We start from the raw sequence: 12,412 nt of genomic DNA, 5'->3' as shown, positions 1-12,412 counted from the left end.
TTAAGAAAATCCACTGCGGAACCAAGTTATAGAAGACGTTCCTTTGGGTGCCGAATTCGTTGATACGCATAACCAACGGGGTCGGTAGTTGAGATGAATGGAATGATGTTAGTTGTAAAAGCCTAGACTTTTCTTAGGAATGAAAACTGGATGCAAAGATCTAAACTTTAGTCTGTATCTGTCTATTTGACGGAGGGGCATAGTTCCCATAATTCACGGTTAAAGAGCTGTCTGTGAGTGTGTGTAGAGCGGAAGCTAATTAGCTGCTAGCCTGCTTAGCTAACTGCTAGAGTAACAGAGCAAAGATGGTTGAAACTATGTTTGACCTGCCGGTGGAAAAGCAGATATTTTACGCTGTCCTAGGGTTTTCATGGACAGTATACCTTTGGGAGGCATATCTTTCTTACAGACAGGTGAGTCAATTGTTTACCAGATTAAATCCCTTTGCTTTATAATAAAAGCAGAGCGTAAATCAACGAACCGCTGACAGTGGTTAAAACGTTTGATTTTAATCTCCCGTGAACTCACTATGAGCTGTGTCTTTCATAAAGTCTGCATTTAATATAGGATATTCTGACAGTTGAATATGTGATGCGACCAAGGGGTCCGTTTAGCAGGGTTAGACTTTTATTGCTATTCAGTATTCTAGGTATTTAGTTTCAAAACACAACAGCGTAAGATTTCTTAATACGAAACCACAAAGCTATGAGTCCATAATCATCTTGCTGGAAATGTTTACTGGTCTATTTCACGCCCAGACACGTGGATGTGAAATATGAAGCTATTTGAATCCTATTAAAACATTTTTTTATTCACTTCAGTTAAGCCACATTGAAAAGTATCTCACGACAGTGTTGGGATGGGTGTAGTTCCTCTAGGAACAGGAACTGATGTAGCAAATAATACAGAGAACGTCTTTAACCGAGAACATTATCACGTAGTCTTGATATGCTAGTACACACATGGAAAGAGTGCAGAGAGCAAGTTTTATGAGAATATGGACAAGGATTCACACGATTATCAAACACAATTGGCCTTCCTGTAAATCATTAGATTCATGGCAGTAGGCAATGTTTACTTGTTCTGTGAAATTTCTTTAGTTCAAATTTAGTGATTAAGAGCTAAAAGACTGCAAAGTAGATTTTGGTATCCCTAGTATAAAAACCCCCCACACAAATTATTGGCCTCACCTACCAGCTCAAAGGTCGAATTGTTGCAATATCGTTCACACGATTGTATAGTATTGACTCAACAAGTTAAAAAGTTGCTCTTTGAAACACATATTTAAAGGAAAACATCAAATTGGATTAGTATTGATTATATTATGTGATACTTGTCAAGTTTTGAGTTTAACACTTGAAAAATGCACATCTGAAATACGTAACTTGGACAGTTACACTGACTGCATTGGATCCCTAAATCAGTACCTTGAGGATTTTCACTGTTAATGTAACTTTATGCGCACGTCTTCCTACACTGCAGAGGAGGATATATAGAACAACAACCCATGTACCGCAGGAGCTGGGCAAGATCATGGATTCTGAAACATTTGAGAAGTCACGTCTTTACCAGCTGGATAAAAGCAACTTCAGCTTTTGGTCTGGACTCTATTCTGAGACCGAGGGGACGGTAAGATCATTTAACTAAAAGACACCGTTGTTTTAGCCTAGTAACTCATTCTGTATGCCACACATTTAAAATATTGTGCTCAAAACGGTTTCAGCTGATTCTGCTACTGGGTGGAATACCATTTCTGTGGGCTGTCGCTGGTTCTGTGACTGCTCGCTTTGGATTTGGTCCAGAATACGAGATCACCCAGTCCCTCGTGTTTCTGACGCTTGCTACCCTGTTCAGTGCTATAACTGGACTCCCCTGGAGTTTGTACAACACTTTCGTCATTGAGGAGAAGCACGGCTTTAATCAGCAGGTACACTGGCTGGAATGCACTCACTGTTTGTTGCCGAGACTAACTTGAGTTTGATTGGATTGAAGTTACCACAGTTGATGGGCTCCAGAGCTCATATTGAAGCTGTGTCTTTGTTGTTTAATGTCAAAAACACAAACGATTTAAAATGTAATAAGAACTTTGATGGACTGAAGTTTTTGACTGTGAAATTTTGTCTGTTTAAACCCAAAATGAATTCAAAGACCGGAGAATCTGTGAAGAAGTAAAAAGAAATCAGAACTCTAACACACTGTATTAATCTCCTGTTTACTCTGTTCTCTTTTAATGTCTGCTCTTCCTCTCAGACGTTGGGGTTTTTCCTCAAAGATGCCGTGAAGAAGTTTGCTGTCACTCAGTGCATCCTGCTTCCTGTGACCTCCCTGCTGCTGTACATCATAAAGATCGGCGGAGACTACTTCTTCATTTATGCTTGGCTCTTTACCCTGGTCGTTTCTCTGGTTAGTGGCGCATTCGCCTTGCTCTGTGAAAACGTTGAAAATGCATCACTGTGTAATAAGAAAATGGGTTTCTTGTCAGATAACTAGTGAGAAACTCAAAAGAAGTACATAGTTGATACTACACCTGTAATACATCCTGTCATCTCTGTCTTCTAAGGTACTTGTAACCATCTATGCTGATTACATTGCTCCCCTGTTTGACAAATTCACACCATTGCCAGATGGAGAGTTAAAGACAGATATCGAAGCCATGGCCAAGAGCATAAGCTTCCCCCTCACCAAAATTTACGTAGTTGAAGGTATGTCTTGAATGTGTCTTTTTAGTTATCATTCCCACTGTCACAGAGTGCTTGCTCATTGTGGGTCGTTTGTTGGGGATTTCTCTCTGTTGTTCTAGAGTCTTTTCCTTACATTATCAAGCCCCTTATTATTACATTGCAATCATTAGTATGTTGTTTTTTGTTTTTTTTTTACATTGTGGAGCGATGGTTGGTTGGAGATCCATGAATTTTTGTCTTGTTTCCAGGTTCTAAACGTTCTTCACACAGCAATGCATACTTCTACGGGTTCTTCAAGAACAAACGCATTGTGCTGTTTGACACACTGCTGGAGGATTACTCGCCGCTCAACAAGGCTGGAGAGTCACAGCCTGAGCAGCCAGAGAGTGATGAGACATCCAGCGAGTCTAAAGCCAAGCCCAAGGTTGCGAAGAATTTCACTTGATTCATAAAAACACTTTTAAAGACAGAGTATTCTTACTTGTCTTGAAACACACTTTGGTTGATTTTTGCTTGATAACAACTGGTCTGAGAGCTTGAAAGATATATATCTTTTTTGTCATTAAGCTCTGTTTTGCTTTTAAAATCCTTTAATAAAGGATTGGGAAAAGCCCAAAGTATTAAATGTATTAATGTTTAGGCTTGATGTTGTTGGAAATTTTAGGTGACTGATTTTGAATCTTCTGTCACAGAACAAAAAACAAGGATGCAACAACCCAGAGATCCTTGCTGTTTTGGGTCATGAGCTTGGCCATTGGAAGCTTGGTCATACCGTCAAGAATATCGTCATTAGTCAGGTGATTTCTCCCAGATGGATGTCTTTTTGTTTTATCCCAAAGCATATAAAAGCCTGATTAGATCATACTACAGACATTCAGAGATTGAACTGAATCTATTTTTATCTCTTCAGATGAATTCCTTCCTGTGCTTCTCCTTATTTGCTGTTCTGATTGGACGTAAGGAGCTGTTTGTAGCTTTTGGCTTCGATGACAGCCAGCCCACATTAATAGGCTTGATGATTATCTTCCAGTTCATCTTTTCTCCTTACAACGAGGTATGTGTGAGATCATGAAAGTTTGAATAATTAAACCCTGTTGTTTTGAGATGTTTAAATATTTCTCTTCTTCCTCGCTTTTGTAGGTTCTGTCTTTCTGTCTGACGGTCCTGAGTCGCAGGTTTGAGTTCCAGGCAGATGCTTTTGCTCGCGGCATGGGCAAAGCCTCAGAGCTTTACTCGGCTCTCATCAAGCTGAACAAAGACAACCTGGGCTTCCCTGTTGCTGATTGGTTGTTTTCCATGTGGCACTATTCCCACCCTCCTCTCCTTGAGCGCCTCAGAGCACTGGGCAACACCAAGCAAGACTGACGGGGCAGGAAGGGGGAGCGGCGACCGCTGCCTCCTCCGAAGGGCCTCCGCAGACCGCTCCTGGCCCTGTGATGCACCCTGGTCTTTTTCCTTCCCTTCTGCCCCCCATTAGCAAATTTTATCTTATTTTATCCTTTTCTTCACTTGCCATACTTTGTTTTGTTTTTTTTTTTCTTTGAAAGTTAGTTTTAAACAAAACCAAAACATATCAGCACAAGGCAACCATAAAAAAAATCTAAGCCTGTACTGTTCTTTTTCTTTTATTCAGAAAAACCATTTACACACTTGCTGTGTGTGATAGATCTGGACAACGTGTAAAGAAAAAAGCAATTGTCAGAGCACATATCAGATTTCTCAGATTGCACTCATAGATTTGTTTTTAGAAATCCTTTTATTTTTGTACAATTTATTCAGTACATCCTTCTTTTTCCCTTCTAAGTATGAAGCTCAAATGAAATTGACAAGTTATTTGGCTGTTAAATGTTAAGTTGTTTTTTTTTTTATTTATATTAATTTAAGATGATTAGTCATACAGTATATTTACTCATTACAATGCTTTTTACAGATGCACGGGCCAGATTGATTTGTACAGCAAGTGCAACATTTATTGTCAAGTTCAAGTGAATATTCATGAGTCTACTAATCAATTCAGTGCTTTTTTTAATTTTTATTTAAAGAGAAACTCTGTAGATTCTTTGTCACAGTGACAAAATACGAGTGCCTCCAATTCTCCTCTTTGTACCCATAATGATCACCTAGTGAACAGAGCGGTGCGAAATGTTTCGTTTGAACATTACATTAGACGTGTTATTTTTGTTTTGTTTTTTACATGCAATGAGGGGCTGCTGTTTTAATTTTCTTAAGCACCTGCTTGTCATGTAGGGTCCAACCATACCTGTACATATGTAACTTTGGTGATTAGAGTAATGATATATGGAGTGAATTGTTGAAAAAAAAATGTTGAATGTGATTTGAATTTTTAAGTTCGTGTAGAGTTTCATAGTTTTTGTTTGGTTTTTCTCTTTGTTTCATGCCAGCGATACCTGGTAAGCAAAGTATTTATAGGGGACTTATGGGAGGGAGATGGCAAGATTTCACCACGTGAGCCAGAGTTTGGTTTGCTCAGAGAGGGGGTGTATGCTTTCTTTGCAGTGTTGAATAAAATCTTCTAAGCATTTATCTTATTTGGGGTGCTTGTTTTACTTAGAAAAAATTTTGCGAAAATCACACAAAAGATAAGATTTACATCCAGTGATGACTTTGGAATATATTTTTAATTTTACATATATATGTGTGTGTGTGTGTGTGTGTGTGTGTGTATACACACACACACACAAAATGCTCACTGGACACTTAATTAGGCACAGCCTGGTTGGACCCCTTTTATACCTTCAAAACTGCCTTAATTCATATAGATATATTCTCTGTATGAATTGAGGCATTTTACACCATATCTGTAATGCATAGATTCAACAAAATGCTGGAAACATTCCTGAGATTTTGATAATTATATAATGGCATCACACAGTTCCTGGGCATCCATGAAGCAAATCTCTTGTTCCACCACATCCCAAATATGCTTTATTGGATTGAGACCTGGAGACTCGAGGTCATGTGAGTACAGAGATGTTCTGATCTTTGGCTAGAAGGATGCCAAGAAAATATCCCCTGCACCACCAACACCAGAACCATTAATGCAAGGCAAGACAGATCCATGCTTTCATGCTGTTTTAAAAATTCTGACCCTAACATGAATATGACAGCAAAAGGTAAGTCTTATCAGATCAGGGGAATTTTTTTTTCTTTTTTTTTTTCCAATTTTGGTGAGCTTCTGAGATTTGTAGCTTCAGTTTCCTTAGCTAACAGGAGTGGCACCTCATGTGATTTTCTGCTGCTGTAGCCCATCTGGTTCATGGTTTGGCATGTACATTCATGTATTTGAATTACTGTTGCCTTCCTACAATCTCTGTAAACTCTAGAGATGGTTGTGTGGGAAATTCCCAATGGATCAGCAGATTTTGAAGTACTTATAAAAACCATGCTATGGTCAAAGTTAATTAAATACCCTTTCTTCCCCATCCTGATGCTCAGCTTAAAAATAAATTGATGTTTTATAAACTTATTTCTTTAGATAAAAAATTACTGTGTACTAAAATATCAATTTAAAAAAAACCCAATTCACAAGTTATTTAATTAAGCTATGTAAAAAAGTAGAAATAACCATTGTTATTGTTGATTTTGTTTTTTTGTTTAAAAAACATTTTAAACCCCTTTTTGTTCACTAGCTGTGAATGTATATAGTATTTAAATTAATTAAAAAATGAATTAAAAAAATCACACATCGTGTTGCGTTATTGGTATGTAGCATAACAAAAATTATAAGGTCAGCTGCTACGTAAAGAGAGGCAATGCGGTGTCCATTTTTAAGACCATACCACTGCGGGAATTAAACACTGTGTTTTTTCTGCACTATGTTATTATTCCATGTTATGTATATGAAATATATTTAGCAGATAAATTGAAATAATACATCATCGTATGAATAGATTTTTTAAATGTATCATTTAATTGAACTAACGTATCTTCTGTTGGCACCCCCGCCTTGGACATAATGGCGCCGTCCTGTGGTGTATTTTTGTGGACAAGGACAAGCTCGACACTACTTGTCAGTGGTGTTTTCATAAACATGGCGAGGTTTTTGAGGCCTAATATCAGGACTTTTGTCACCTCACAGCTGAGAATGTCATCCGACCAGGTAATAAACGTCCTGCAACCGCCTCACTTCATTGCAAATACCGTGTAACCGTTATACAGCGGTGTGACATGTTTAGCCTCATCATTTTTGCTAGCTGAAAACCTTAATGACAGGTTCACCTGCTGTAGCACTGTGGTATTAGCTTTCTAATTGAACATTATTACCTAATAATTATAGGTTATATATGCCAAGGGGGTTAATTTTGTATGCACTGCCACCTGTCAGACTATTCAGAAAAAGAATTTGGTTTTGTGAGCTGCTTTGTCCTCTCAGACGTTTAGGTTTTGCTCAAAAAGCGTTTCTGGTCTGTTCGATATATCTCCATTATCACCTTGGAAACAAAGAAGCCTTTTAACCCACTCAAAAAATATAAAACCTTGACCTTCAACGTGGGCTTGTTTTCACAGTGTCCAGCAGATTCACCTTAATATCACACAGAAAGCCCTGATCACTAAAGTTGAGAAAGAAAGTAACTTTAAGAAATGTTTAATTTTAAGCTGCCATCTGTTAAAGAAATGTCTTTATAGAAAATACTCAGAGCTCTATTTTTTATTTATGCATTTATTATTGGGTTTTGGGGTTTGTTTATTTTTTTGCTTGTTGCTGAGTTAATTCACTAAACTTGTTTTTCTCTTAAATACTTCCCCACCCACTCAGCTGGGTGAGCTGGGTAAAGGTGCCGGGAAAGGTGGTGGTGGTGGAGGCTCTATCAGAGAGGCAGGTGGATCCATGGGGAAGAAGCAGGCTGCAGAGGAGGAGATGTACTTCAAGTATGAAATTCAACTTATAGAGACAGTTTTTTGTCCACTTTTTCCACCTCTTCTACATGAAAATAAGCTTGCGTGATATCTGTCTTTCTTCATATAAGGCGCAAGGAGAAGGAGCAGCTGGCAGCACTAAAGCAGCACCATGAGGACGAAATTGATCACCACAAAAAGGAGATTGAACGTCTCCAGCGCGAGATTGACCGCCACAAGGGAAAGATCAGAAAGCTGAAGCATGATGACTGAGTGAAGCCTTTAAAATAAAACAAAAGTTTTGTTTTTTTTCTCCTCACTGTCCAAGACTCATTTAGTAACCACACTAGTTTCTGCGTGCACTGTGTTATGCCAGTCATGAATGTTTGAGTGATGGTACTTATGTAAATTCTTGAAAGGTATTAAAATTGATTAAAAGAAATGAGTACGGGTTCCATGGCATGCTCTCCAAGAACATTTTCCTGTGTGATGTTGTTCATTGGTGTGCCGTATGTCACAGGTACAATGCCAAAGTGAAAAAGACTAAATATAATCTGTGCTTCATGCAACTGTTTTATTTCAGTGAACAGTTTGTGAACTTGTGAGAAACATTGTTTTCAATGAGCAACAATAGGCAGCAAATCAAGTGATAAAATTGACTAAGCTGCAACCAGCACACCTTTAATGTGAGATATAAAAATGGTAAAAAAAAAAAAGATAATTAAAGTTATCTGGCACCACAAATATGTGACCTGGTCAATATGTGTTTCAAACTGCTCCTTAAAGCCATCTTGATCTGAAGTAGGGTAATATAAATTTAATACTATTAAGATCTTTAAAAGTATTTAACACCTTTATGATTTCTTTTTTCTTTGTTTGCTTTTTGCCTACCTAGCCTACCTAGGATATTCAAATTGATATCATAGGTACATCTACTGAGTTTTCAAGCTTGAAAGGACTTTACCACTTATTTTTTTCTCCCTTCCCCTTTAGAAGTGGACACTGGTGCATTTTGGATCATTGTCCTGTTGCCTAAACTAAGTGTGCTTGAGCTTCAGGGCACAAACTGATGATGGAACATTCTCATTCAGCATTTTCTGGTAGAGAGCAGAATTACAACAAGTTGTCCAGGTCCTGGAGCAGCAAAGCAAAACTGCGATTGCTATATAATTAATATATAATTATATAATACATAATAGTATACATACCGTAATTTATAATACTGAACTTAATTCGCCCAACAGTGGCGCTATTTTTTCATAGCCTGTGAGCCACGAGAACGAAGGAAGCTGTCGTCACTTCCGCCCACCCCTGCCTTTTACCACGAGCAACCCCGTTTGTCTTTCTTTTCGCACATCATGGCGGACCGGTTCAATAAGGTGGGAAGCTGCTCTGGAGATATTATATCATTTTTCAGCTCTGTAGGCAAAATAAAACCTTGTGTTTTGCAGTTAAGCGACTGGCGATAACTTGGGACAGCTTTGTGTAGTCGTTGTTTTGCTCAGTGTTTTTTCTGAGACCTATTTTTAGGGAATGTCTGAGGCAGCTCGCTATAGCCGAGTGAGCGTGCCTTCATCATGGCAGCTTCCCTGAGTCAACGCTGTTAGCTTGCGAGGCTAGGTTTAACGTGTGTACTGGATATATGGTCGTATGGGAAACGTACCGGCAAACTTAACTAAATTTAATGGGTGGTATTTCGTTGCTTCTGTGTAGGGAACCTTTCATGACATTTCAACTCAAAAAATACAAGGTTAATCGTCAGCGCGGTTTCGTTTAGATGCTAAGCAAACGTTATGTCTCAACCGGCAAGTCAATAGTGTCCCATGTGCCATTTATCACAGTGACGTGGAGCCAGAAATACAGTTCAGTTCACAGTAAACCCCTTTATTAAACAGTGATGGGGTTAAATGCGTTTTATTACCGTTTAACTTGTATGTTAGTGCAAGGCTGATAATGTGACGATTGTCAAGTAGATAGTAAATGCAAGTTGATTAACATTACTATACAAGATTATAGGGGAATTACTAGGATGTTTTTTCACGGTGAGGATAAAGCATTGATATCCTTTTCCCCCACCTTTTATTTTAGGTTCTGCTGCTTGATGGCAGGGGCCATCTGCTCGGCCGACTTGCTGCCATTGTGGCTAAACAGGTTCTTCTGGGTAAGTTTTCAGAGATTAATAGGAATTTTGGTAATAAACAATATAAATGTTTGATAATAAACAATTTAAGTTAAGTATACACTGTGCGATTTTTGGACTGTCCTAGTCAAGAGGTTCGAATTTAGCTGTTGTATCACACTACATGCATGGACTCCTTGGAGCAATATCCTGACAGTGTCAGAAATTTTGTAGCAGTATCTCATAATGAGACTGCTGCTGTACCTGCTGACCATTCAGTAGGAATGCAGTGCAAACTAACCTGAAATAGCTGAGCCATTGTGGGGTGCTGTTGGAGGTAAACTGTGCAAAATAAGGTGGTTTGGATTGTAACACATAATCTAGTATAGTTTTACACACCTGAACTGTGGACAGTGTCAGTAGTATTGTTTCTGAAAATACTCATGATGTCCACTTGCTCTGGGAATTCTCTAGTTACTGGCTCTTGTTACATAGCATCAGTTAGGAATTATACGGTTATTCGAGCACTAGAAGGATGAGTATTTGATTTCCATTCCAAAAAATTTGATATTTGTGTCCTCATGTGTAGTTCAGGTGGGTAATGTCTTTAAAAAAAACACTTGCATTTTGTATGTGAAAAATGACTGTTTGTGCAAAAGTCCTGCAGAGAGCATTGTATGCTCTTTCTACACATGGTCCAGATGCAATCACACAAAACATGCAGACACACAGATGGCTACAAAGACCGACCAATGCTACGATGAAACTTTACCTTTAACTTCCAGACTTGTGTCAGATCCATGTCGCACAGTGTGTTTTGCAGCATGTAAGACTGATGAACAATGTGTTCATAGTTGGCTGCTGTTGTGTCATTCTGTCGATGATGACTGTATTAACTGCCTTGGTTGAGTTTAACGACAATGAGAAAACTCACATGCACTACCATCTGAGACAGGAAACAAACAGTATCTGCACCTGTTTGCTACTCTCTTTAACTGTTGGGATTAACTTTTGGCATTTTGTCTTTTAGGCCACAAAGTGGTGGTGGTGAGATGTGAAGGCATCAACATCTCTGGCAACTTCTACCGTAACAAGCGTAAGTAGGGTTATGTCCTATTTTCAGTCCTTTAAAATGCTTGTTGTCGGTGATGTTTTACTAGTTTGAGTTTCACAGACCATGAGAAAACCTTACATGCACTACCATCTGAGGCATCAGCATTACTTAATAAAGCAATGGTTGCCCCTTGCATGTATCTTGATGTATGTGTAATGTGGCTAATGTATATCTCTTCTGGATCATGTGCCTGTTTGCAGTGAAGTACCTGGCTTTCCTGCGCAAGAGGATGAACACCAACCCCTCTCGTGGTCCGTACCACTTCAGGGCTCCCAGCAAGATCTTCTGGAGGACCGTTAGAGGTGAGGAAGTGACACTACCGGCACATGAAGGGGTGTATTTGCATTCATCTATGATACTTGCTTAGCACAGTAAAGCTGTTTATAGCAAAGCTAATGATCTATTGATGAAGCAGACTTCAGACATCTGACTTTTTTTCAGTTTAGCATATGTTGATGGAAACTGAGGTTGTTTTATTTTTTTAAAGCACAATCTCTCTTTAAACAGGTATGCTGCCTCACAAAACCAAGAGAGGTCAGGCTGCTCTGGAGAGGCTGAAGGTGTTTGATGGTATCCCCCCACCCTATGACAAGGTATGCTGGTAATGTCTTTCCTTAATCTTTACGGCCCCCACAAGTGGCTTTGACTGTGCTGTCTGTGATGCCATACATCTTAACTGCCTTGTCTGAATAGTAACCATGAAAAGAAATGATGTCTGAGACACGCTGCCTATAGCAGTTCAGATGTGCTGTTGTCTTCGTTATCTGATTTTGCTTTATTTGATTTACAGAGGAAGCGCATGGTTGTCCCAGCTGCTCTTAAAGTTGTGCGTCTGAAGCCCTCTCGCAAGGTGAGCCTACAAGGTTGTTTTTTGTTAAGGAAAGAAAATAAAGGGTGACAATAAGGTTACTCCATTTACGATTATTCGGCTGTAAATTTTGAGTTTGGCAGGCACAACCATTTAGTTTGTGTAACATTGTTCTCTTCAGTTTGTGAACTGTTGATTTCATATGGTTTTTCATTTCTCCCTCAGTTCGCCCTCCTTGGGCGTCTGGCACATGAGGTTGGCTGGAAGTACCAGGCTATCACAGCCACTCTGGAGGAGAAGAGAAAGGAGAAGTCTAAGCTCCGCTACACCAAGAAAAAGACACTGATCAATCTGACCAAGCAGGCAGAAAAGAACGTCGAGTCCAAGATTGCAAAATACACAGATGTTCTGAAACAATATGGAGTTATTGTCTGAGCTAAACTCATCTGGCCAATAAAGATGAATACATGTTTATAAAATGTGTCATGACTATTTTATTTCTCATTGAAGTAAACTGCATTTACTACAACATGAATATGTTTAAGACGAAGACACTGCTGTGAGTGCAGCTTCTCTTTAAAAATTGTGTGTAGGCAGTTGTATTAGTAGCTATCACAAGAAGGTAGCATTTGTGTATTCATGGTTATATTTACTTGGAATATGAAAAGTATCACTCAGACTTTTGAAAGGGTTTTAAAAAATAAATTTGTCAAGAAGCATCACGAATGTAGATGTTCTTCAAAAACAAGTTTATGGTGCAGAGCTATGTGTAATCTAAGCCAGGAAAAGCACATTGGAGTTGCTTATTTTTCTTACATGATTTTGCATAATGT

The 12,412-nt window shown here is 38.8% G+C and overlaps 3 protein-coding genes and 2 non-coding genes across 5 annotated transcripts; all 5 read left to right on the top strand.

Moving 5' to 3' along the window:
• The first annotated feature begins 39 nt into the window (after positions 1–39).
• On the top strand, positions 40–5,230 carry zmpste24 (zinc metallopeptidase, STE24 homolog). The gene is made up of 9 exons (XM_085392435.1): positions 40–413; positions 1,483–1,629; positions 1,724–1,927; positions 2,251–2,403; positions 2,561–2,702; positions 2,930–3,105; positions 3,374–3,478; positions 3,592–3,735; positions 3,822–5,230. The coding sequence occupies exons 1-9, from the start codon at positions 306–308 to the stop codon at positions 4,044–4,046; spliced, it is 1,404 nt and encodes a 467-aa protein (XP_085248561.1). The 5' UTR covers positions 40–305; the 3' UTR covers positions 4,047–5,230.
• A 1,412-nt stretch (positions 5,231–6,642) lies between these two features.
• atp5if1b (ATP synthase inhibitory factor subunit 1b) lies at positions 6,643–8,013 on the top strand. The gene is made up of 3 exons (XM_085391403.1): positions 6,643–6,801; positions 7,459–7,571; positions 7,670–8,013. Exons 1-3 carry the CDS (start codon positions 6,658–6,660, stop codon positions 7,809–7,811), a joined length of 399 nt encoding a protein of 132 aa, XP_085247529.1. The 5' UTR covers positions 6,643–6,657; the 3' UTR covers positions 7,812–8,013.
• An 818-nt stretch (positions 8,014–8,831) lies between these two features.
• On the top strand, positions 8,832–12,058 carry rpl13a (ribosomal protein L13a). Its single transcript, XM_085391402.1, has 7 exons — positions 8,832–8,917; positions 9,627–9,699; positions 10,688–10,753; positions 10,972–11,073; positions 11,279–11,364; positions 11,562–11,621; positions 11,805–12,058. Exons 1-7 carry the CDS (start codon positions 8,897–8,899, stop codon positions 12,012–12,014), a joined length of 618 nt encoding a protein of 205 aa, XP_085247528.1. The 5' UTR covers positions 8,832–8,896; the 3' UTR covers positions 12,015–12,058.
• On the top strand, positions 10,531–10,613 carry LOC146646960 (small nucleolar RNA Z195/SNORD33/SNORD32 family). The gene has a single exon (XR_014908974.1). It is a non-coding gene; the product is annotated as a small nucleolar RNA Z195/SNORD33/SNORD32 family (small nucleolar RNA).
• On the top strand, positions 10,796–10,871 carry LOC146646959 (small nucleolar RNA Z195/SNORD33/SNORD32 family). The gene has a single exon (XR_014908975.1). It is a non-coding gene; the product is annotated as a small nucleolar RNA Z195/SNORD33/SNORD32 family (small nucleolar RNA).
• Positions 12,059–12,412: the final 354 nt, after the last annotated feature.

Source organism: Rhamphochromis longiceps, linkage group LG19 (genome assembly GCF_057381845.1).
Source record: "Rhamphochromis longiceps isolate RC_006_pf linkage group LG19, R_longiceps_female_GT1.1, whole genome shotgun sequence".
NCBI classification, from domain to species: domain Eukaryota; kingdom Metazoa; phylum Chordata; class Actinopteri; order Cichliformes; family Cichlidae; genus Rhamphochromis; species Rhamphochromis longiceps.
Note: the sequence above shows the minus strand (reverse complement) of the source record. Positions and strands in the feature narration are given on the sequence as shown.

Excerpts from the sequence above, each read along its gene's own strand:
- zmpste24 (XM_085392435.1), top strand. The coding sequence starts at position 306 with ATGGTTGAAACTATGTTTGACCTGCCGGTGGAAAAGCAGATATTTTAC. Across the intron at positions 1,630-1,723 it reads ATTCTGAGACCGAGGGGACG|CTGATTCTGCTACTGGGTGG; the intron begins GTAAGATCATTT and ends AAACGGTTTCAG. Across the intron at positions 2,703-2,929 it reads CAAAATTTACGTAGTTGAAG|GTTCTAAACGTTCTTCACAC; the intron begins GTATGTCTTGAA and ends TCTTGTTTCCAG.
- rpl13a (XM_085391402.1), top strand. The coding sequence starts at position 8,897 with ATGGCGGACCGGTTCAATAAG. Across the intron at positions 10,754-10,971 it reads CAACTTCTACCGTAACAAGC|TGAAGTACCTGGCTTTCCTG; the intron begins GTAAGTAGGGTT and ends GCCTGTTTGCAG. Across the intron at positions 11,365-11,561 it reads TCCCCCCACCCTATGACAAG|AGGAAGCGCATGGTTGTCCC; the intron begins GTATGCTGGTAA and ends TTTGATTTACAG.
- atp5if1b (XM_085391403.1), top strand. The coding sequence starts at position 6,658 with ATGGCGCCGTCCTGTGGTGTATTTTTGTGGACAAGGACAAGCTCGACA. Across the intron at positions 6,802-7,458 it reads TGAGAATGTCATCCGACCAG|CTGGGTGAGCTGGGTAAAGG; the intron begins GTAATAAACGTC and ends CCACCCACTCAG. Across the intron at positions 7,572-7,669 it reads GAGGAGGAGATGTACTTCAA|GCGCAAGGAGAAGGAGCAGC; the intron begins GTATGAAATTCA and ends TCTTCATATAAG.